At 50.6% G+C, this 25,844-nt stretch overlaps 1 protein-coding gene across 1 annotated transcript in view; it reads right to left on the reverse strand.

Annotated features, from left to right (window-relative positions):
• LOC144504595 (cyclin-dependent kinase-like 4) overlaps positions 1-16,015 on the reverse strand; it is a 54,348-nt gene extending 38,333 nt beyond the window's left edge. Inside the window, exon 1 of the mRNA XM_078230187.1 lies at positions 15,848-16,015. Within this exon, the coding sequence (XP_078086313.1) occupies positions 15,848-16,015 (168 nt within the window). The remainder of the gene's footprint in view (positions 1-15,847) is intronic.
• Positions 16,016-25,844: the final 9,829 nt, after the last annotated feature.

Raw genomic sequence — 25,844 nt, forward strand, 5'->3', positions numbered from 1 at the left:
CAACATTCAGCATTCAAATTAGCATGTAGAAACTCTTATAAAGTAACCAGTTTTAAATTTAATTAAATTGATGTCATATGTTTTTAATTCTCAGGTGAAGTATCTTGGGATGCTTTTGTTGTTGTAAATTTAAAAATAACATTGGTCTTTAAAAAAATTTTTATTTCAAAAATATATTTTATTCATAAATACTCTGAAGTAAACCATTGCAGAAATGACATTTCCAATAATTACAAACAGTGCAAAAAAAGTATTTACAATACTTTATGGTGCTCAGTTCCAAGACATTACATTCATTACAGTTCAAAGAACAAAAGAACAAAGAACAATACAGCACAGGAACAGGCCCTTCGGCCCTCCAAGCCCGCGCCACTCCTTGGTCCAAACTAGACCATTCTTTTGTATCCCTCCATTCCCACTCCGTTCATGTGGCTATCTAGATAAGTCTTAAACGTTCCCAGTGTGTCCGCCTCCATCACCTTGCCCGGCAGCGCATTCCAGGCCCCCACCACCCTCTGTGTAAAATACGTCCTTCTGATATCCGTGTTAAACATCCCCCCCCCTCACCTTGAACCTATGACCCCTCGTGAACGTCACCACCGACCTGGGAAAAAGCTTCCCACCGTTCACCCTATCTATGCCTTTCATAATTTTATACACCTCTATTAGGTCACCCCTCATCCTCCGTCTTTCCAGTGAGAACAACCCCGTTTACCCAATCTCTCCTCATAACTAAGCTCTTCCATACCAGGCAACATCCTGGTAAACCTCCTCTGCACTCTCTCTAAAGCCTCCACGTCTTTGTTCTTTATTGTGCCTTTGTGGCGGCTGCCCCAAGCTTGAGAGTGTCCCTCAGCGTGTAGTCCTGGACCTTGGAATGTGCCAGTTTGCAACACTTGGTCAAGGACAAACCTTTGCACTGGAAGATCAGTAAGTTTCAGGCGGACCAAAGAGCCTCCTTTAATGAGTTGATGACCCTCCAGCAGCAGTTGATATTTGTCTCGGTGTGCGTCCCTGGAAACAACCCATAGAGCCCAGAATCCTGCGTCACTGAGCTGCTTGGGATGAACCTCGACAAATACCACTGCATCTCATTCCAAACCTTCTTTGCAAAGGCACATTCCACAAGGAAGTGTGCGACAAGCTCATCACCCCCCGCAGTCGCTTCGAGGGCAGCGTGCGGTCGTGTTGAGACCTCAAGCATGCATGAAGGATCTGACAGGTAGTGTCCTTCTCACCACCAGCCAAGCCAGGTCTGGTGTTTGTTTGAAAGTTTTGGTGATGAGGCATTCTGCCAGATGACACTGACAGTCTGCTTAGGGAACCATCCAACAGGATCCGCCATCTCCTTTTCCCTCAGGGCCTCGAGGACATTACATGCTGACCACTACTTGATTGCCATGTGGTCAAAGGTGTGTTTCTGGAAAACGTTTTCCACGAAGGACAGGTGCTGCGGTATGGTCCAAATACTTGGAGCATTCCGTGGCAGTGTGGCCAGACCTATCCTCCGCAACACTTAGGACAGGTAGAACCTCAAAAAGTAGTGGCACTTGGTGTTAGCATACCGAGGATCTACAGACAGCTTGATGTAGCTGCACACAAAGGTAGCCATCAGGGTGAGGGCGGCATTGGGAACATTTTTCTCTCCATTCTCCAGAGATTTATGCATCGCTTCCCTCTGGACATGATCCAGCTTAGATCTCCAGGTAAATTTGAAGAATGCCTGGGTGACTGCTGTTGCACAGGATTTGGGGATAGGCCAGACCTGCGCTACATACAATGAAACAGACAGTACCTCACACCAAATGACCAGGTTTTTGCCGGTGATAGAGACGGAGCTCCCACTAGCCCAATTTCTGCCTTACTTTGGCAATGCTCTCTTCCCAGTTTTTGGCGCACGCCCCCACCGCTCCAATCCATATCCCCAGCACCTTAAGGTAGTCTGTCCTGACAGTGAAGGGGATAAAGGATCGGTCAGCCCAGTTTCCAAAGAACATAGCTTCGTTCTTGCCCCTGTTTACTTTGGCTCCCGAGGCCAGCTCTAACTGCTCACAGACTTGGAGGAGCCTGCGAACAGACGATGGGTCCGAGCAGAAGACAGCCACGTCATCCACGTACAGGGAGACTTTGACCTGCGTGCCTCCGCTGCCTGGGATAGTAACCCCTTTGATGCCTGGGTTCTATCTGATGGACATGACAAAGGGTTCAATGCAACACACAAAAAGGATGGAGGAGAGAGAGCAGCCCTGCCTGACTCCAGACCTGATCTGAAAATGATCTGATTCCCACCCATTAATTGAGATTGCGCTACTTATGCAGTTGGATCCAATTGCGGATTCCCTCCCCAAAGCCCATTTTGGAGAGCACATCCATCATGTAGGTGTGCGATATTCTGTCAAATGCCTTCTCCTGGTCTAGGCTGATGACAACCCATCTGATGACAACCCTCTGCAAGACGTGCCGGATCATCGACACGGATGCCATCATCTCACGTGAGAACACCATCCACCAGGTACACGGTACATACTCTTGCAACTCGGCCAACGTTGTCTACCTGATACGCTGCAAGAAAGGATGTCCCGAGGCATGGTACATTGGGGAAACTATGCAGACGCTGCGACAACGGATGAATGAACACCGCTCGACAATCACCAGGCAAGACTGTTCTCTTCCTGTTGGGGAGCACTTCAGCGGTCACGGGCATTTGGCCTTGGATCTTCAGGTAAGCGTTCTCCAAGGCGGCCTTCACGACACACGACAGCGCAGAGTCGCTGAGCAGAAACTGATAGCCAAGTTCCGCACACATGAGGACGGCCTAAACCGGGATGTTGGATTTATGTCACATTATCAGTAACCCCCACAGCTTGCCTCCTGGACTTGCAGAATTTCACTAGCTGTTCTGTCTGGAGACAATACACATCTCTTTAACCTGTGTTGAATGCTCCCTCCACCCACATTGTCTGTACATTTTAAGACCTGGCTGGCTGTAGAGATTTGCAGTCTAATCAGTATTCTGTAATTTGATTTCTGTGTCTGTTTGCACTGTTTGAGAACAGATATCCACTCCATCTGATGAAGGAGCTGTGCTCCGAAAGCTTATGGTATTTGCTACCAAATAAACCCGTTGGACTTTAACCTGGTGTTCTGAGACTTCTTACTAGGCTGATGAGGCAGGTGTCCACCTGCCTGTCCTATAGGCAATTGTATCCCTGAGTAGCGCGAGGCTATCAGAGATCTTCCTGCCGGGTACAGCACAGGTTTGATCAGGATGATCACTGACTCCAGAGCAGACTTGACCTGGTTGGCAATGACCTTGGCTAGAATTTTGTAATCCACGTTCAACAGTGAAATGGGTTGCCAATTTCTAATTTCTTTCCTTTCCTCCTTCTGCTTGTAGATGACGGTAATGATGCCTTTCCTTATGGATTCTGACATGTTGCCTTCCAGAAGCATACTCTCTTATACTTCCAGCAGGTCCGGGCCCGTCAAGTCCCACAACATCGAGTAAAATTCAACCAGTAAGCCGTCGCTTCCAGGGGTTTTACCCTTCTGAAAGGACTCGACGGCCTTTGTCAGCTCATCCAGAGATAACGGTCTGTCCAGGCTCTCCCGCTCGGCGTCATCTAAGACCTCCGTGATAGACGACAGGAAAGACTGGGAGGCTGTGCTGTCTGTTGGCTTCAGATCATACAGTCCGGCATAGAAGGATTTGCAGATCCTCAGAATGTCAGACTGTGATGACTTTACAGAGCCATCTTTTTCCTTCAGGCTGCTGATCACAGAGGTCTCTCTGTGCACCTTTTGGAAGAAGAAATGCGAGCACCTTTCATCCTGTTCCACGGAGCGAACTCTGGATCGGAAGTTACCTTGGAGGTCTCCGAGGCAGAGAACGAGGCTTGCTGGCTCTTCACCTCCCGGAGATCCTTCTTGACATCAACCCCCATCGACGTGAGCTTGACGTCCGTGGTGGGGAAGTTGTTGGAGAAGATTCTTAGAGATAGGATGTATGCGCATTTAGAAAGGAATAAACTCATTAACGATAGTCAGCATGGTTTTGTGAGAGGGAGGTCATGCCTCACTAACCTGGTGGTGTTTTTTGAAGAAGTGACCAGAATGGTTGACGAAGGAAGGGCCGTGGATGTTGTCTATATGGACTTTAGTAAAGCGTTTGACAAAGTCCCTCATGGTAGGCTAGTGAAAAAGGTTGGATCCCATGGGATAAAGGGGGAGGTGGCTAGATGGGTGGAGAACTGGCTTGGTCATAGAAGACAGAGGGTGGTAGTGGAAGGGTCTTTTTCCGGCTGGAGGCCTGTGACTAGTGGTGTTCCGCAGGGCTCTGTATTGGGACCTCTGCTGTTTGTGATTTATATAAATGATCTGGAAGAAGGAGTAACTGGGGTGATCAGTAAGTTTGCGGACGACACAAAACTGGCAGGACTTGCAGATAGTGAGGAACATTGTCAGAGGCTACAGAAGGATATAGATAGGCTGGAAATTTGGGCAAAGAAATGGCAGATGGAGTTCAATCCTGATAAATGCGAAGTGATGCATTTTGGTGGGAATAATGTAGGGAGGAACTACACGATAAATGGAAGAACCATAAAGGGTGTAGAGACGCAGAGGGACCTGGGTGTGCAAGTCCACAGATCTTTGAAGGTGACGTCACAGGTGGAGAAGGTGGTGAAGAAGGCATATGGCATGCTTGCCTTTATAGGACGGGGCATAGAGTATAAAAGTTGGGGTCTGATGTTGCAGATGTATAGAACGTTGGTTCGGCCGCATTTGGAATACTGCGTCCAGTTCTGGTCGCCACACTACCAGAAGGACGTGGAGGCTTTGGAGAGAGTACAGAGGAGGTTTACCAGGATGTTGCCTGGTATGGAGGGGCTTGGTTATGAGGAGAGATTGGGGAAACTGGGGTTGTTCTCCTTGGAAAGACGGAGGATGAGGGGAGACTTAATAGAGGTGTATAAAATTATGAAAGGCATAGATAGGGTGAACGGTGGGAAGCTTTTCCCCGGGTCGGTGGTGACGTTCACGAGGGGTCATAGGTTCAAGGTGAAGCGGGGGAGGTTTAACACAGATATCAGAAGGACATATTTTACACAGAGGGTCGTGGGGGCCTGGAATGTGTTGCCGGGCAAGGTGGTGGAGGCGGACACACTGGGAACATTTAAGACTTATCTAGACAGCTATATGAATGGAGTGGGAATGGAGGGATACAAAAGAGTGGTCTAGTTTGGACCAGGGAGCGGCGCGGGCTAATTGTTCTTTGTTTCTCGTTTCAAGGCTTCATTCTATGATCATCTTGCTGGTGCCAGTACAGAGCGAGACTGCGGATAGTTGGGAACCTGTCTCGGGGGCAGGGAATTCAGATGGTGTTCGTAAAGCAGAAGTGGAAATGAATAGGGTTGGGAAGCATTTTCTGATCAGGGCCAGTGTGATCTCCTGGACTCGTTTCGATCGCCTCAGGGGGTCGGAGAGGAATTTCCCAGATTTTTTTTTTCCACATATTGGCCCTGGGGTTTTCACTCTGGGTTTTCGCCTCTCCCTGGAGATCACATGGTCTGGAATGGGGGGGTGGGAGTGAGTTAATAGGTTGTGATGAACAAAGCATCGTAGCTGTGAGGGACAGCTCGGTGGATAGGATATTAGGATGTAGATAGGCTGGAAAATTGGGCGGGGATCCTGGATTCAGGATTCAATCCTGGACCGGGGAGCGGCGCGGGCTTGGAGGGCCGAAGGGCCTGTTCCTGTGCTGTATTGTTCTTTTTTCTTTGTTCTTTGACTGCAGTTGGAGTAGATTCTGCATGCTTTTCTAGAGTCGGGACATTTTCCCCCATCTCTCCCTGGCCTTCTGAACCCTTTTACGGATGAAGAACCTTTTGATGTTTTCCTTGATTGTTTCCCACCAGAGCAATGGAGACTCAAAGATGGGTTTCACGGTTCTCCAACCCTGGTAAACCCTTTTGAGTTCCTTGAGGTTCTCTGGGGTCAACAGCTCTATGTTTAGCTTCCAAGATCCCCTGCCCACTTTTTCGTTTTCCTCTAGGTGACAGTCGGCCAGTAGAAGACAGTGGTCAGAGAAGTGGGGCGGCACGGTAGCACAGTGGTTAACACTACTGCTTCGCAGCTCCAGGGACCTGGGTTCGATTCCCGGCTTGGGTCACTGTCTGTGTGGAGTTTGCACATTCTCCTCGTGTCTGTGTGGGTTTCCTCTGGGTGCTCCAGTTTCCTCCCATAGTCCAAAGATGTGCGGGTTAGGTTGATTGGCCATGCTAAAATTGCCCCTTAGTGTCCTGAGATGCGTCGGTTAGAGGGATTAGCGGATAAATGTGTAGGGATGTGGGAGTAGGGCCTGGGTGGGATTGTGGTTGGTGCATCGTGGGCACCATGGCCGCTGCCACCCCAGTATCTAGGAGGGCCGCAGACTTACGCCACACCGCACCCCACCAACGATTCGACTGCTGCGGCTGTTGCAGGTCCGAAGTGTTATTTTTGCGGCCTGGGGAAGCACCCCCGACAACGCTGCCCAGCTAGGGAGGTGTTCTGCTCTGGGTGCAGGAAGAAGGGCCACTATGCTAAAGTCTGCAGGGCAAAGTCGTCCTCAAAGCCAAACAGTGCTGTGTGCAACCCGAGGGAGCCGCCATTTCGGACGCCATCGGCCGCGTGTGAGTCAAGGGAGCCGCCATTTTGGACGCCATCGGCTGCGTGTGAGTCAAGGGAGCCACCATTTTGGATGCCGGCAACTGCGGTCGACCATCCTCCAGGATCCACGGTGGCAGCTGTCCAGCTAGATCAATCCTGTCCGCATCAACTCACCAGGTCCATGATGGACATCCAGGTAAATGGCCACGTGGGAAATTGTTTGTTCAACTGCGGGAGTACAGAGAGTTTCATCCACCCCGATACAGTGCGCCGCTACGCCCTTTCTGTGCGGCCAGTTAAACAAACCATTTCCTTGGCCTCAAAGTCCCGCTCGGTGGATGTCCTCGGGTACTGTGTGGTGACCCTTACGGTTCGGGGGACCGAGTACGAAAATTTCAAGCTCCTGGTGCTGTCACACCTCTGCGCTCCTGTACTCCTGGGGCTCGATTTCCTGACCCATCTCAGGAGTGTCACGTTGCAGTACAACGGGCCTCTTCCCCCACTCTCCGTCTGCAACCCACAGTTCTTAGACTGCCCACCGCGCACCACTTGCAGCCTCTCGACCCTTCAAGTCACCCCTCCCTCACTATTCGAACACCTCACCCCCGAATGTAAGCCTATTGCCACCAAGAGCAGACGGTACAGTGCGGGGGACAGGACCTTCACTCGGTCCGAGGTCCAGCGGCTCCTGAAGGAAGGGATCATTGAGGCTAGTACTAGCCCCTGGAGAGCACAAGTGGTGGTGGTCAAAACTGGGGAGAAACACCGTATGGTCATCGATTACAGTCAGACCATCAATCGGTACACGCAGCTGGACGCGTATTCCCTTCCGCGCATATCTGACATGGTCAATCAGATTGCGCAATACCGGGTGTTCTCCACTATTGACCTTAAATCGGCTTACCACCAGCTCCCCATCTGCCCGGAGGACCGCAAATATACTGCTTTCGAGGCGGATGGCCGCCTCTATCACTTCCTTAGGGTCCCCTTCGGCGTCACCAATGGGGTCTCGGTTTTCCAGCGTGAGATGGACTGAATGGTGGACCAGAACGGGCTGCGGGCCACCTTCCCATACCTGGATAACGTCACCATCTGCGGCCATGATCAGCAGGCCCATGATGCAAACCTCAATAAATTCCTTCACACGGCCGCTCTCCTTAACCTGACCTACAATAAGGAGAAGTGTCTCTTCCGCGCTCACCGCCTCGCCATCCTGGGGTATGTAGTGGAGAATGGGGTCATCGGCCCCGATCCTGACCGCATGCGCTCCCTCCTGGAACTTCCCCTTCCCACCAATCTCAAAGCACTGAGGAGATGCCTGGGCTTCTTCTCATACTATGCCCAGTGGGTCCCTAATTATGCGGATAAGGCCCGTCCACTTATCAAATCCATCCTTTTTCCCCTGTCGGGAGAGGCCCGCTTGGCCTTCGGCCGCATCAAAGCGGACATCGCGAAGGCCACGATGCACGCTGTGGATGAGTCAATCCCCTTCCAGGTGGAGAGTGATGCGTCTGACTTCACCCTGGCCGCCACCCTTAACCAGGCAGGCAGACCCGTGGCCTTCTTCTCACGAACCCTCCAAGGTGAGTGGTCCTGTGCGGACCACCTGAAGAAGGGGCTTGGAGCTCCGAAAGCTTGTGTGGCTTTTGCTACCAAATAAACCTGTTGGACTTTAACCTGGTGTTGTTAAACTTCTTACTGTGTTTACCCCAGTCCAACGCCGGCATCTCCATATATTGTTCCACCCATCTCACCCCAGCTGGACTCTTTTTTAAACAGGGGGTGAATATGGTGACCCACTGTAATTACATGTCATAAACCTGGACACACCCCTGCTGCACCTGACCAGAGACTCCTCCCTTTCCACCTGATCGAGGTGTAAAGGTGACGGTTCCTCCCCCCTGCCTCAGTCTGGGCCAGGCTAGCTACAAGGGTGTGTTCCAGTTCTTTGCAATTAAAAGCCTGTTATTTTCACTCACTCGCTGGAGACCTCGTAAATTGATGGTGCATCACACCACAGAGTCCCTTGTGGAAAAGTTTATGCAGGAACGCAACTTTGGTCACAAGTCCATCAGGCACATAATATCCTAGAGACCCTGTGGGAAAATGAGACAGTAGATCCTGCCAGATGATTTCCTCAAGAAGTAGGAGTACCGACAACTGAACAACGAGGAACACTACAGACAGTTACCCGCAGATCCGACCAAAGAACACACCTGTCAACTCAGTACTCTGATCAAGACTTTTGATCCGGACCTTCAGAACACCCTCTGTGCTCTCATCCCACGTACTCCCCGCGTTGGAGATCTCTACTGCCTCCCGAAGATACACAAGGCAAACACACCTGGCCGTCCCATCGTATCGGGCAATGGGACCCTGATCGAGAACCTCTCCGGCTATGTTGAGGACATCCTGAAACACATTGTACAAAGAACCCCCAGCTTCTGTCGCAACACTATGGACTTCCTACAGAAACTCAGCACACATGGAGCAGTTGAACCAGGAGCACTTCTCATCACAATGGATGTCTCAGCACTCTACACCAGCATCCCCCACAATGATAGCATTGCTGCAACTGCCTCAGTACTCAACGCCGACAACTGCCAGTTCCCAGATGCAATTTTACAATTCATCCGCTTCATCCTGGACCACAATGTCTTCACCTTCAACAACCAGTTCTTCATCCAGACACACGGAACAGCCATGGGGACCAAATTCGCACCTCAATATGCCAACATCTTCATGCACAGGTTCGAACAAGACTTCTTCACCGCACAGGACCTTCAACCGATGCTATACCCTAGATACATCGATGACATTTTCTTCCTTTGGACTCATGGTGAACAATCACTGAAACAATTATATGATGACATCAACAAGTTCCATCCCACCATCAGACTCACCATGGACTACTCTCCGGAAGCAGTTGCACTCTTGGACACACGCATCTCCATTAAGGACGGTCACCTCAGCACCTCACTGTACCGCAAGCCCATGGATAACCTCACGATGCTCCACTTTTCCAGCTTCCACCCTAAACACGTTAAAGAAGACATCCCCTACGGACAAGCCCTCCGTATAGACAGGATCTGCTCGGATGAGGAGGATCGCAACAGACACCTCCAGACACTGAAAGGTGCCCTCATAAGAACAGGATATGGCGCTCGACTCATCGATCGACAGTTCTGACGCACCACAGCGAAAAACCGCACCGACCTCCTCAGAAGACAAACACGGGACACGGTGGACAGTACTTCCCCGAAGCGGAGAAGCTACGACATCTCCTCCGGAGCCTTCAACATGTTATTGATGAAGACGAACATCTCGCCATCCCCACACCCCCACTTCTTGCTTTCAAACAACCGCATAATCTCAAACAGACCATTGTCCGCAGCAAACTACCCAGCCTTCAGGAGAACAGTGACCACGGCATCACACAACCCTGCCACAGCAACCTCTGCAAGACATGCCGGATCATCGACACGGATGCCATCATCTCACGCGAAAACACCATCCACCAGGTACACGGTACATACTCTTGCAACTCGGCCAGCGTTGTCTACCTGTTACGCTGCAGGAAAAGGTGTCCCGAGGCATGGTATATTGGGGAAACCATGCAGACGCTACGACAACGGATGAATGAACACCACTCGACAATCACCAGGCAGGAGTGTTCTCTTCCTGTTGGGGAGCACTTCAGCGGTCACGGGCATTCAGCCTCTGATCTCCAGGTAAGCGTTCTCCAAGGCGGCCTTCACGACACACGACAGCGCCGAGTCGCTGACCAGAGACTGATAGCCAGGTTCTGCACACATGAGGACAGCCTCAAACGGGATATTGGGTTCATGTCACACTATCTGTAACCCCCACAACCTGCCTGGATGTGCAAAATCTCACTAGCTGTCCTGTCTGGAGACAATACACATCTCTTTAACCTGTGCTTAATGCTCCTCCACTCACATTGTCTGTACCTTTAAGACTTGATTAGCTGTAAAGGCTCACATTCCAATCATTATTCATGTAAATTGAGTTTGTGTCTTTGTGCTTTGTTTGTAATCAGAACTCCCACCCACCTGACGAAGGGACAGCCTGTTCCGAAAGCTCATGGCTTTTGCTACCAAATAAACCTGTTGGACTTTAACCTGGTGTTGTTAGACTTCTTACTGTGTTTACCCCAGTCCAATGCCGGCATCTCCACAAGATGATTTCCTGAGCAGACTGCCAAAGTTTTGGTAGAATGTCTCATCGACAGAACTCTCAAACAAGTAGGATGACATAGCTTGGCTGGTGACAAGAAAGACCCTCCTGTCAGATTCTTCCTACATGCCTGGAGTCTACACACTGCCCTCAAGGTGGCAGTGGTGGGGAAGAAACCACTGACCACCTTATTCTGGAATGTGCCTCTGCAAAGAAAGTCTGGAGGGAGATGCAGTGGTTTTTGTGGAGGTTTGTCTCTAGTTACTCTATGATATAGGTTTCTGTGTTCTATGGCTGTTCCCAGAGATGCACATTAGCTAAGGCTTGAGGATGATCAACTCAGTGAAAGATGCTGATATTTGCTAGTCTTCCAATGCAAAATATTGTCCTTGACTGAGTATGTGTTGTAGGCTGGCACATTCCAAGATCCAGGACCATGAGCTGAGGTTTGGGGCAGCCTCCACAGAGCATTAAATCACATACTGACAGATAAAGTGAAGGGTGTGTTAGAGGCAGAGAAATGAAGACGTACCACAAGCCCACGGATAACCTCACGATGCTCCACTTCTCCAGCTTACACCCTAAACACATTAAAGAAGCCATTCTCTACAGACAAGCCCTCGTATACACAGGATCTGCTCAGATGAGGGGATCATAACAGACACCCCCAGACGCTGAAAGATGCCCTCATAAGAACAGGATAAGGCGCTCGACTAATCGATCGACTGTTCCAACACGCCACAGCGACAAACCGCACTGACTTCCTCAGAAGACAAACACGGGACACGGCGGACAGAGTACCCTTCGTCGTCCAGTACTTCCCCGGAGCGGAGAAGCTACGACATCTTCTCCAGAGCCTTCAACATGTCATCAATGAAGACGAACAACTCGCCAAGGCCATCCCCACACCCCCAATGCTTGCCTTCAAACAACCGTACAGCCTCAAACAGACCATTGTCCGCAGCAAACTATCCAGCCTTTAGGAGAACAGTGACCACGACGCCACACAACCCTGCCACAGCAACCTCTGCAAGACGTGCCGGATCATCGACACGGATGCCGTCATCTCACGTGAGAACACCATCCACCAGGTACACGGTACATACTCTTGCAACTCGGCCAACGTTGTCTACCTGTTACGCTGCAGGAAAGGATGCCTTGAGGCATGGTACATTGGGGAGACCATGCAGACGCTACGACAACAGATGAATGAACACCGCTCGACAATCACCAGGCAGGAGTGTTCTCTTCCTGTTGAGAAACACTTCAGCTGTCACGGGCATTCAGCCTCTGATCTTCGGGTAAGCGTTCTCCAAGGCGGCCTTCACGACACATGGCAACGCAGAATCGCTGACCAGAAACTGATAGCCAAGTTGCGCACACATGAGGACGGCCTCAACCGGGATATTGGGTTCGTGTCACACTATCTGCATCCCCCACACATTGCCTGGGCTTGCTAAATCTCACTAACTATCCTGGCTGAAGACAATACACATCTCTTTAACCTGTGCTTAACCCTCTCTCCACTCCATTGTCTGTACCTTTAAGACTTGATTACCTGTAAAGACTCGCATTGCAACCGTTATATTGTAAATTGAGTTCATGTCTTTATATGCCATGTTTGTGAACACAACTCCCACTCACCTGATGAAGGAGCAGTGCTCCGAAAGCTTGTGGTTTGTGCTACCAAATAAACCTGTTGGACTTTAACCTGGTGTTGTGAGACTTCTTATTAAGTGAAAGAAAACAGTGTTGAGTCATAATGAATTGTTGTTTTTTGTTCTGGAGGACAGTATCTGGTATTAGGTGGCCTGACTAGTTAAAAGGCATTTCCTCAGTGATCCATGGACTAAGAATGTGTATGTATTCATATGTAGCCTACTTTTAACGTCTGAGTGGTTCAATTTAAATAATAACGAGCAGCAAAACTTTCGTTTTCAACAAGGTGAAGATTAGTTTATTACAAATCATTGCTATTAGATACTTAAGTAAAAGTAACAAAGTTATTAACTAAATACATATAAAGATTAAGTGCAAATAAGAATAAACGATAAAGGTGAAATTCAGTTCTGTGCTTTAAGATATAGTTGCAAGTCTGTATCTTGCAATTGAAGTGTTGATTGTCTGGAGTGAAGGATTTAAGTTAAAGAGTTGTGTTCAGCACCTACAATGATGTCTGTAGTCAAACAGTCAGATGTTGTCTTTGTCAGTCAATTTAGCAAATCAGCAGGGTTTTGGGAGAGAGGTCTCTTGTTCTTCACTAGTTTTTCTTCAATTTCAGGTATTATATAATATAAACCCATTATCTGTGATTGACATTATTGCATGTTTGCTATGAGTTATTAGTTGATATTTGGGATGAATAGCTGGTCAGTGGGAAATGTGATTTTTGCCTGTCACATGCCTAGATTTCAGGTTGTTTTATGAGAAAGGGATAGAAGGATCTGCTGATAGGGTGAGATCAAGTAGGGTGGTGGAAGGTTTGTGTTGTGGATATAAACCAGCAAAACCAATGTACTAAATCTGAAAACAGGATCCATGAAATGGTTAGCTGAGGCCTTCACAAAGTGTTTGAAGACTCATCAATAACAAAGGATAGATTAGAACAACTTCCCTTTTTAATCTGAAAAGAGGATCCATGAAATGGTTAGCTGAGGCCTTCACAAAGTGTTTGAAGACTCATCAATAACAAAGGATAGATTAGAACAACTTCCCTTTTTGCACTTCAATCAGCATGTTAAATCTAGGCTTTTTATTGATGAACATCTGAATGAACTTAATGGGGATCTCTAGGGAAGGTCAAAAACCCACCTAACCTGATGCTCAATCAGCAAGCATTCAAACTGAAACTGTAAATGTTTCAAACTGAAATAACCACCACTTCCAAGAGGCTGAAGCGGTGATGACAGTGGAGAACCCCAGTTTGGAATATTATGCCAACTTTCTCAATAGTTTCCAAGCACAGTTGCACCAGTCACTTAGGTTCACTTTAACATTGGTCAGTTTACATTGCTTTTCCTTGACTCATTTTTATTGCACTACAATGGAAAATGAAATTACCAAACAAATACAACTCCTGTGATAGAAGGCGACTTCAAGTGAAAGTCATTCACTGAAAGCTGGTTATAGTCTAATGAAGAAACTAAAATATATTGCAATGGATGAATTTTGGGAAAGTTATGACCAAATGCCAAATAACTTGCAAATGTGGGAAGCATCATCTTTAGCTCCATCTGGATATGCAGTACCATGAATCCAACAAAAACAAGTAACAAACATCATGCCCAACTCCAGTCACTGCTCTGTACCTCCACAATGCAGCATTATACACTTTACCTCCAGCCCCATATATAACATTTCTTCCAATTGTACCTTTAAGAATTGTATTTATATCATGTTTCTTGTGATGGGTATGTTTAAAATTCAGCTCTGGTTTACCTGGTGTCGATCTGTCTGCAAACCAAACAGCTCCATGCCAAGAATGCAGGAGAATAACTAATCCTAGATAATGGGGTGTTTGTTTTAATCTGAGCTAATGCATTTTTGTTTATTTTTGGATTATCCCCTGGGGTTTCAGAGTAGGGTTTAATTAAGTTGATTGACAAGAGACAGATTCATGTGAATGGATAGGGTTAAGCTTACAAGGGGAAAACAGTTGAGTTTCTGCTTGATCCTGAAAGAAGCAAGAGGTGTTTCTCTCTCTCGCTGGATAACTAATCTAGGATTAGTTATTCTCCTGCATTCTTGGCATGGAGCTGTTTGGTTTGCAGACAGATCGACACCAGGTAAACCAGAGCTGAATTTTAAACATACCCATCACAAGAAACATGATATAAATACAATTCTTAAAGGTACAATTGGAAGAAATGTTATATATGGGGCTGGAAGTAAAGTGTATAATGCTGCGTTGTGGAGGTACAGAGCAGTGACTGGAGTTGGGCATGATGTTTGTTACTTGTTTTTGTTGGATTCATGGTACTGCATATCCAGATGGAGCTAAAGATGATGCTTTCCACATTTGCAAGTTATTTGGCATTTGGTCATAACTTTCCCAAAATTCATCCATTGCAATATATTTTAGTTTCTTCATTAGACTATAACCAGCTTTCAGTGAATGACTTTCACTTGAAGTCGCCTTCTATCACAGGAGTTGTATTTGTTTGGTAATTTCATTTTCCATTGTTTGAGTGTCAGAAGACAGGTGTCTCTCTGTATATCTCTCCAGAGGTATTCAAATGCTCTAAGACTGTTAACAAGTTAAACACGCATAAACCTGTGCTATTTGCTAACTGATTTTGCAAAGTAATTTAAGCTTATAAGAGGAATATTGTTTAAATTGGAATTTATAGAGAAAGGTTAGTAGTTAAGAATTGTATCTTGTCATGTTTAAGTATTTCAATTGGTAAAAGTTAAGCTCATTCATTCATCATAGTTAAACTGCAAGGTTAAATAAAGTTTGTGTTTATAAAAGCTTCCTAGCGTGTCAACAGAATCACACCTGGGGTGAAACACCTTATCCTCACACTAATGCCAAAATCAAAAAATATTTGGGGTCTGGTGTAACTTCACAATATACCTTGGGGCTTCTGATCTGGTCCCTAACAGACTCCTTACCTCAAACATTTTCACATTTTTTATAACTGGACCTTGAATCAAAACAGCAAAATGCCTTTACTTTAACTGGTGAGTTAATTTGTCTTCCAAAGAGTTTGATTAATAAGGCAGTAAAACTGGTGTCTTAGGATTAATTTCAACATTGTAATGAAGTCAGACTTAAATGACTATAAACACTGAAACTGCATGGGGGAATTATGATGTGTAAACCCAAAGAAAGGTGTTCTGAAGTGCTCCCATTAAAAACATGAAGATAATTATTTTCTGCTATTACGGTTTTTCTAATGATGTTAATAGCACAAATTAGATACAACATGAAAATAGTCATGCACCAATGACTATTTTTTACTAAAAATATGGAAAACATAAACAGCCTTTGAAGTCATACCTTTAACATACGGATCTCTCTCACAGCTATCTTCTTTATGAATGGATCGTCTTCTGATTCCACAAATTTTTTGATGGCAACAATTTGTCCTGTATCTTTGTTTCGGCTCTTGAACACTACACTATAAGAACCTTCACCAATTTTTGCAAGTTTTTCATATTTTTCCATTTGTTCCCTAAATCTATTTAGGATAACTGACTTCAGTGCAGCAGCTATGGTAATTCTGAATGCAGAGCAAATTAAATTGACCTATGTCTTACAAATTAAAGCCACAAGCATAGAAGAAAATCTGAAACCAATGAAACATGGTGGCTGATTTTTTCCCAAACAGGAGTTAGTTGCCTGTAAAGAGAAAAAAAAAACATATGAAACCACTGTATATTCAATAATTGTAAGAAGTCTCACAACACCAGGTTAAAGTCCAACAGGTTTATTTGGCAGCAAAAGCCACTAGCTTTCGGAGCGCTGCTCCTTCATCAAGTAAGTGGGAGTTCTGTTCACAAACAGGGCATATAAAGACACAAACTCAATTTACAAAATAATAGTTGGAATGTGAGTCTTTACAGGTAATCAAGTCTTAAAGGTACAGACAATGTGCGTGGAGAGAGGGTTAAGCACAGGTTAAAGAGATGTGTATTGTCTCCAGCTAGGACAGTTAGTGAACCGTCCTGGCTGTGGACTTTAACCTGGTGTTGTGAGACTTCTTACTGTGTTTACCCCAGTCCAACGCCGGCATCTCCACATTATATTCAATTATTGACAGTGGAATACATTACAGGAATGTTGTAAATAAGTAGAACATTAGATTTCATCTACAGTTAATCACAAGCTGAACTCTGACTCTCAGTAAGTATGAAATGTCCAAACATTTTATGCTGAATAGTAAAGGGAACCTCTTATCAGTCACCAAATAATTGGTGATCTTGTTTGAAATGAATAGATGAAATTATTTAATATGTTAACAGTTAGCCTGCTTTTTTAATTGACAAGTTACTCAAAAGAGGGAAAGATGTCATTGCCTTCAATGCCTTCAATCACGGCATTTGAAATTAAGTTATCATAGAATCTTACAGTGCCATTTGGCCCATCGAGTCTGCACCGATCACAATCCCACCTAGGCCCTATCCCCATAACCCCATGCATTTACCCTAGCTAGCCCCCCTGACACTAAGGGGCAAATTAGCATTCTCAATCCTCCTAACCCGCACATCTTTGGACTGTGGGAGGAAGCCGGAGCATCCGGAGGAAACCCATGCAGATACTGGGAGAATGTGGGTCACATGGATAGTGACCCAAGCCAGGAATTGAACCCGGGTCTCTGGCGCTGTGTGCCACCGTGCCACCCCATGTTAAACCACAGGCAACAATTTCACTCAAGGTAATCTTAAAGGGATTAACTTGCAATTTGTAGATGGTCCCCAACTGAATATTCTGCCCGACTTCTGACATTTCATAATTGACACCAGAAAGGTAGAATTAAGACAACTGCACAGTGAGGACCACACTTAGTTGCGATTGCCATGAAATAACAATCATAAATCTGTTGCACAATTTCACTTAGAACATCACAAACATTGTTATTCCTATTGAGAATATAATGTTAAATTCTATTTTTAAAAAACTGAACAAAGACCTTTAAAATGGCTGAAACTGTCTGTCAGTGACCCTGAATAAAATGAGCCAAGTGGCAGTTTCAAGGATATAACAGATCCTGTTATATCTGAGGAGCTACTAGTAACCAGCTGCATACAGCACAGCTCAACACAGAGGTGTTTGATAACCTCGGCTGGCTGAGAAGGAAATCTACTAAGACAATGGTCTCTCAAACATTCCTTTGAACAATATTAGCTGAGATCAGCCTGGAACACAAAGCTGATTTCCAAAAACCTGATAAGCATCCTTTATTGAAGACACTGTGACAAGGTAGTCATATGACCTAGGTCTCTGGATTGTTGAACAAGTAATAATGCTTTTCTGAGCTGAGCCTAAGACAGGCCTGATTTCTTATACAGTGCAACTTGATGACGAGAGAACATAGCGGAGACACATGGCTCAAATCCTTGCTTCAAAAAGTGAATTAGTGGAGACAGTATCAGAATGCTTACATCAGACACGCAAGGTTGTGAAATCCCTGAACCAATGTTTACTGCAGAACCAAGTTCAGCTTCTACTCCAGTAGAACAACTAATATCTCTGGAAGCTGACAACAAAGCAACTTCACATGATGAAATATCTGATATCCGTGAGGAACCGGCTACCAAGGATGTCAAAGATCAGACTCTGGAATGTCGTATCTTACCAAAATGAAATCTATGTCTACCAAAAAGACTCATATTAATTGTACATATGTAGATAATAATACTTGGTAATATAACTGATGTTCACAGTGGGTAATCATTTATTTTTCAAAAATTGTTGTCGCAATACTGAAATAATGGGAGAGGGATGTTGTGTGTTGTAAAGCAATGCATCTTAGTGATTAGTCACATGACATGCTGTGATGTCAAAAGAGACATTTACAGGTTTTTATCTCTCTTCCATGTTGGAATTCAATCTGGCAACAGGCCTTAAATAAATCTGCTCAGATCCTCTCAGTAAAAAGTCATAAGTATGAGAGAATTTCTGCTACTGTTCAGGACTACAGACACCTGGGACATTACACTCAATCTATACTCTAATTGTGAATGACTCCTTTGTAGACCTCTTTGTTAGACCACAAATAAAGTTTTTCATCCAGTTCTGGTCATCACACTTTAGGGAAAATGTGAAGGCTCTTGCGAGGTTGCAGAGATTTACCAGAATAGTTCCAAGGATGAGGGATTTTAGGTGAGAGAAGCTGACATTGATCTCCTTGAAGCAAAGGATATTGAGGGGAGACCTGACAGAGATATACAAGATCATGACAGGTTTAGATGATGTCAATGATACAAGGAATAGCGGGAAAAGATTTAAGGTTCTGACAAGAGATTGGGCAATGTCAGTAAGATCTTTTTATAAACTCAGCAAGCAGAAGCAATCTAGAACTTGCTGATTATGAGGAGGCATGATCAATGAGTTCAAAAGGAAATTGGATGGGCACTTGAGGGAAATAATCTTGCAGGGCTATTGGAATAAAGTGGAGATAAGGAACTGACTGAACTGTTCCATAGAGAGATGGCATGGTTGTGATGAGCTGAATGACCTCCTTCTGTGCAGTAAAATGCCAAGTCACTATAGTCTCAGATGACCATAGGCACTGACAGGTGGTGATTTAACCTGAAGATCACCACACCTCAGGCAAGGTTGAGAAGGTGGACCTTCATGAATAACCTCAACTGGTACAGGAATTGTACCTATGCTGTTGGCATCGCCCCGACCAAAGAACACACCCGTCAACTCAACACTCTGATCAAGACCTTTGATCCGGACCTTCAGAACACCCTCCGTGCTCTCATCCCACGTACTCCCCGCATTGGAGATCTCTACTGCCTCCCGAAGATACACAAGGCAAACACACCCGGCCGTCCCATCGTATCGGGCAATGGGACCCTGTGCGAGAACCTCTCCGGCTATGTCGACGGCATCCTGAAACCCATTGTACAAAGAACCCTCAGCTTTTGTCGCGACACGACGGACTTCCTACAGAAACTCGGCACACATGGAGCAGTTGAACCAGGAGCGCTCCTCGTCACAATGGATGTCTCGGCACTCTACACCAGCATTCCCCACCAGCATTCCCCATGACGATGGCATTGCTGCAACGGCCTCAGTGCTCAGCGCCAACAACTGCCAGTTTCCAGATGCAATTTTACATCTCATCCGCTTCATCCTGGACCACAATATCTTCACCTTCAACAACCAGTTCTTCATCCAGACACACGGAACAGCCATGGGGACCAAATTCGCACCTCAATATGCCAACATCTTCATGCACAGGTTCGAACAAGACTTCTTCACCGCACGGGACCTTCAACCGATGCTATACACTAGATACATCGATGACATTTTCTTCCTTTGGACTCATGGTGAACAATCACTGAAACAACTCTATGATGACATCAACAAGTTCCATCCCACCATCAGACTCACCATAGACTACTCTCTGGAATCGGTTGCATTCTTGGACACACGCATCTCCATTAAGGACGGTCACCTCAGCACCGCACTATACCGCAAGCCCACGGATAACCTCACGATGCTCCACTTCTCCAGCTTCCACCCTAAACACGTAAAAGAAGCCATCCCCTACGGACAAGCCCTCCGTATACACAGGATCTGCTCGGATGAGGAGGATCGCAACAGACACCTCCAGACGCTGAAAGATGTCCTCATAAGAACAGGATATGGCGCTCGACTCATTGATCAACAGTTCCAACGCGCCACAGCGAAAAACCGCACCGACCTCCTCAGAAGACAAACACGGGACACAGTGGACAGAGTACCCTTCGTTGTCCAGTACTTCCCCGGAGCGGAGAAGCTACGGCATCTCCTCCGGAGCCTTCAACATGTCATTGATGAAGACGAACATCTCGCCAAGGCCATCCCCACACCCCCACTTCTTGCCTTCAAACAACCGCACAACCTCAAACAGACCATTGTCTGCAGCAAACTACCCAGCCTTCAGGAGAAGTGACCATGACACCACACAACCCTGCCACAGCAACCTCTGCAAGACATGCCGGATCATCGACACAGATGCCATCATCTCACGTGAGAACACCATCCACCAGGTACACGGTATATACTCTTGCAACTCGGCCAACGTTGTCTACCTGATGCGCTGCAAGAAAGGATGTCCCGAGGCATGGTACATTGGGGAAACTATGCAGACGCTGCGACAACGGATAAATGAACACCGCTCGACAATCACCAGGCAAGACTGTTCTCTTCCTGTTGGGGAGTACTTCAGCGGTCACGGGCATTCGGCCTCTGATATTCGGGTAAGCGTTCTCCAAGGCGGCCTTCGCGACACACGACAGCGCAGAGTCGCTGAGCAGAAACTGATAGCCAAGTTCCGCACACACGAGGACGGCCTCAACTGGGATATTGGGTTCATGTCACACTATTTGTAACCCCCACAGAGTTTCACTGGCTGCCTTGTCTGGAGACAATACACATCTTTTTAGCCTGTCTTGATGCTCTCTCCACTCATGTTGTTTTGTTTCTTAAAGACTTGATTAGTTGTAAGTATTCGCATTCCAACCATTATTCATGTAAATTGAGTTTGTGTCTTTATATGCTCTGTTTGTGAACAGAATTCCCACTCACCTGAAGAAGGGGCTTGGAGCTCCGAAAGCTTGTGTGGCTTTTGCTACCAAATAAACCTGTTGGACTTTAACCTGGTGTTGTTAAACTTCTTACTGTGTTGGCATCGCTAACCAGCTATCCAGCCAATCGAGCTAAATTTACTGTGCAGTAATGACTTTGCGACATCTTGGCAAAAGGGTGGCATTGTGGCACAGTGGTTAGCACTGCTGCCTCACAGTGCCAGGGACCCAGGTTCGGTTCCCGGCTTGAGTCACTGTCTGTGTGGAGCTTGCACGTTCTCCCGGTGTCTGCGTGGATTTCCACCGGGTGCTCTGGTTTCCTCTCTCAGTCCAAAGATGTGCGGATTAGGTGCATTGGCTATGCTAAATTCTCTCTAAGTGTACCCGAACAGGCGACTAGGGGATTTTCAAAGTAACTTCATTACATTGTTAATGTAAGCCTACTTGTAATACTAATAAGTAAAACAAGTTTGGCATGGGAAACACATGGCACCTTTCCTTCATCCACAGAAATGTGGAACATTCCCACATCTTTATATTATCACTAAATAGACAGGGGAGGAAGCAACATTACCTAAAAGTCTGGATGAATCCACGCAAAACTGTAATACGATGATAAATGGTGAGTATAAACGCAAGGGGGTTGTCAAGTGTTTTTTCCACATAAATAAACCGCAGTCTCAAAATACATCGAAATCCCAGTGGTTGAAGTATCAGCAACAGTGCGACACCCGAAATTTCAGCATTGGGGCCACATTGACCCCCCCCCCCTCCCGCCACCAACCCTGAGGCTCAGCAAAAACAAATGGGGAGAAGAAGCTTTAGGCGGAGCTCGGGGAATAATTGCATAGAGCGGGCAAACCTCAGCGAGTGGGAAACGGACTATGGGCACGGAGAGAGTTCGCTTCTCTTTCCTCTTCACATTTTTCAACCCGGCGCTTCCTCAACCACAGGAGAAAACGAAGCCAAGCGCGAGCACAGCTTTCCGCTGTCAACGGCCAACTGCCGTTCCCATAGAAACAGCAGCCAAGGGGGAGGGGGGGTTGAACGAGGAGGAGGGGGGAGTTGAAGGGGCAGGGTGGTTGAAGAGGGCGGAGGGGGGGTTGAAGAGGGCGGAGGGGGGGTTGAAGGGGCCGGAGGGGGGGTTGAAGGGGCCGGAGGGGGGGTTGAAGGGGCCGGAGGGGGATTGAAGGGGGGGTTGGAGGGGGGATTGAAGGGGGGGTTGGAGGGGGGATTGAAGGGGGCGGAGGGGGGGTTGAAGGGGGGGGTTGAAGGGGGCGGAGGGGGGCTTGAAGGGGGCGGAGGGGGGCTTGAAGGGGGCGGAGGGGGGCTTGAAGGGGGCGGAGGGGGGGTTGAAGGGGGCGGAGGGGGTGTTGAAGAGGGCGGAGGGGGGGTTGAAGAGGGCGGAGGGGGGGTTGAAGAGGGCGGAGGGGGGGTTGAAGAGGGCGGAGGGGGGGTTGAAGAGGGCGGAGGGGGGGTTGAAGAGGGCGGAGGGGGGGTTGAAGAGGGCGGAGGGGGGGTTGAAGAGGGCGGAGGGGGGGTTGAAGGGGGCGGAGGGGGGGTTGAAGGGGGCGGAGGGGGGGTGAAGGGGGCGGACGGGGGGGTGAAGGGGGCGGACGGGGGGGTGAAGGGGGCGGACGGGGGGGTGAAGGGGGCGGACGGGGGGGGGGGCGGAGGGGGGGTGAAGGGGGCGGAGGGGGGGGGGGCGGAGGGGGGGGGGCGGAGGGGGGGTGAAGGGGGCGGAGGGGGGGGGTGAAGGGGGCGGAGGGGGGGGGGTGAAGGGGGCGGAGGGGGGGGGTGAAGGGGGCGGAGGGGGGGTGAAGGGGGCGGAGGGGGGGCGAAGGGGGCGGAGGGGGGGTTGAAGGGGGCGGAGGGGGGGTTGAAGGGGGCGGAGGGGGGGTTGAAGGGGGCGGAGGGGGGGTTGAAGGGGGCGGAGGGGGGGTTGAAGGGGGCGGAGGGGGGTTGAAGGGGGCGGAGGGGGGGTTGAAGGGGGCGGAGGGGGGGTTGAAGGGGGCGGAGGGGGGGTTGAAGGGGGCGTTGAAGGGGGCGGAGGGGGGGTTGAAGGGGGCGGAGGGGGGGTTGAAGGGGGCGGAGGGGGGGTTGAAGGGGGCGGGGGGGTTGATGGGGGCGGAGGGGGGGTTGAAGGGGGCGGAGGGGGGGTTGAAGGGGGCGGAGGGGGGGTTGAAGGGGGCGGAGGGGGGGTTGAAGGGGGCGGAGGGGGGGTTGAAGGGGGCGGAGGGGGGGTTGAAGGGGGCGGAGGGGGGGGTTGAAGGGGGCGGAGGGGGGGTTGAAGGGGGCGGAGGGGGGGTTGAAGGGGGCGGAGGGGGTGTTGAAGGGGGCGGAGGGGGTGTTGAAGGGGGCGGAGGGGGTGTTGAAGGGGGCGGAGGGGGTGTTGAAGGGGGCGGAGGGGGTGTTGAAGGGGGCGGAGGGGGTGTTGAAGGGGGCGGAGGGGGTGTTGAAGGGGGCGGAGGGGGTGTTGAAGGGGGCGGAGGGGGTGTTGAAGGGGGCGGAGGGGGTGTTGAAGGGGGCGGAGGGGGTGTTGAAGGGGGCGGAGGGGGTGTTGAAGGGGCAGAGGGGGGGTTGAAGGGGGCGGAGGGGGGGTTGAAGGGGGCGGAGGGGGGGTTGAAGGGGGCGGAGGGGGGGTTGAAGGGGGCGGAGGGGGGGTTGAAGGGGGCGGAGGGGGGGTTGAAGGGGGCGGAGGGGGAGTTGAAGGGCCGGAGGGGGGGTTGAAGGGGGCGGAGGGGGGGTTGAAGGGGGCGGAGGGGGGGTTGAAGGGGGCGGAGGGGGGTTGAAGGGGGCGGAGGGGGGGTTGAAGGGGGCGGAGGGGGGGTTGAAGGGGGCGGAGGGGGGGTTGAAGGGGGCGGAGGGGGGGTTGAAGGGGGCGGAGGGGGGGTTGAAGGGGGCGGAGGGGGGGTTGAAGGGGGCGGAGGGGGGGTTGAAGGGGGCGGAGGGGGGGTTGAAGGGGGCGGGGGGGGTTGAAGGTGGCGGAGGGGGGGGGTTGAAGGGGGCGGAGGGGGGGATGAAGGGGGCGGAGGGGGGGTTGAAGGGGGCGGAGTGGGGGTTGAAGGGGGCCGAGGGGGGGTTGAAGGGGGCGGAGGGGGGGTTGAAGGGGGCGGAGGGGGGGTTGAAGGGGGCGGAGGGGGGGTTGAAGGGGGCGGAGGGGGGGTTGAAGGGAGCGGAGGGGGGGTTGAAGGGGGCGGAGGGGGGGTTGAAGGGGGCGGAGGGGGGGTTGAAGGGGGCGGAGGGGGGGTTGAAGGGGGCGGAGGGGGGGTTGAAGGGGGCGGAGGGGGGGTTGAGGGGGGCGGAGGGGGGTTGAAGGGGGCGGAGGGGGGGTTGAAGGGGGCGGAGGGGGGGTTGAAGGGGGCGGAGGGGGGGTTGAAGGGGGCGGAGGGGGGGTTGAAGGGGGCGGAGGGGGGGTTGAAGGGGGCGGAGGGGGGTTGAAGGGGGCGGAGGGGGGGTTGAAGGGGGCGGAGTGGGGGTTGAAGGGGGCGGAGGGGGGGTTGAAGGGGGCGGAGGGGGGGTTGAAGGGGGCGGAGGGGGGGTTGAAGGGGGCGGAGGGGGGGTTGAAGGGGGCGGAGGGGGGGTTGAAGGGGGCGGAGGGGGGGTTGAAGGGGGCGGAGGGGGGGTTGAAGGGGGCGGAGCGGTGGTTGAAGGGGGCGGAGGGGGGGTTGAAGGGGGCGGAGGGGGGGTTGAAGGGGGCGGAGGGGGGGTTGAAGGGGGCGGAGGGGGGGTTGAAGGGGGCGGAGGGGGGGTTGAAGGGGGCGGAGGGGGGGTTGAAGGGGGCGGAGGGGGGGTTGAAGGGGGCGGAGGGCGGGTTGAAGGGGGCGGAGGGCGGGTTGAAGGGGGCGGGGGGGTTGAAGGGGGCGGAGGGGTGTTGAAGGGGGGGGTTGAACGTGGGGGTTGAAGGGGGTGGGGGGGTTGAAGGGGGCGGGGGGGTTCAAGGGTGCGGGGCGTTTGAAGCGGGCGGAGGGGAGGTTGAAGGGGGCGGAGGGGAGGTTGAAGAGGGCAGAGGGGGTGTTGAAGGGGGCGGAGGGGGTGTTGAAGGGGGCAGGGGGGGTTGAAGGGGGCGGAGGGGGGTTGAAGGGGGCAGGGGGGTTTGAAGGGGCGGAGGGGGGGTTGAAGGGGGCGGAGGGGGGGGTTGAAGGGGGCGGAGGGGGGGTTGAAGGGGGCGGAGGGGGGGTTGAAGGGGGCGGAGGGGGGGTTGAAGGGGGCGGAGGGGGGGTTGAAGGGTGTGAGGGGGGGTTGAAGGGGGCGGAGGGGGGGTTGAAGGGGGCGGAGGGGGGGTTGAAGGGGGCGGAGGGGGGGGTTGAAGGGGGCGGAGGGGGGGGTTGAAGGGGGCGGAGGGGGGGGTTGAAGGGGGCGGAGGTGGCTTTGAAGGGGGCGGAGGGGGTGTTGAGGGGGCGGAGGGGGGGGGTTGAAGGGGGCGGAGGGGGGGTTGAACGAGGCGGAGGGGGGGTTGGAGGGGGGGGTTGAAGGGGGTGAGGGGGGTGTTGAAGGGGGCGGAGGGGGGGTTGAAGGGGGCGGAGGGGGGGTTGAAGGGGGCGGAGGGGGGGGTTGAAGGGGGCGGAGGGGGGGTTGAAGGGGGCGGAGGGGGCTTTGAAGGGGGCGGAGGGGGCTTTGAAGGGGGCGGAGGGGGGGTAGAAGGGGGCGGAGGGGGGGTTGAAGGGGGCGGAGGGGGGTTGAAGGGGGCGGAGGGGGTGTTGAAGGGGGCGGGGGCGGGTTGAAGGGGGCGGGGGCGGGTTGAAGGGGGC

This window comes from Mustelus asterias, chromosome 15 (genome assembly GCF_964213995.1).
Source record: "Mustelus asterias chromosome 15, sMusAst1.hap1.1, whole genome shotgun sequence".
NCBI lineage: Eukaryota > Metazoa > Chordata > Chondrichthyes > Carcharhiniformes > Triakidae > Mustelus > Mustelus asterias.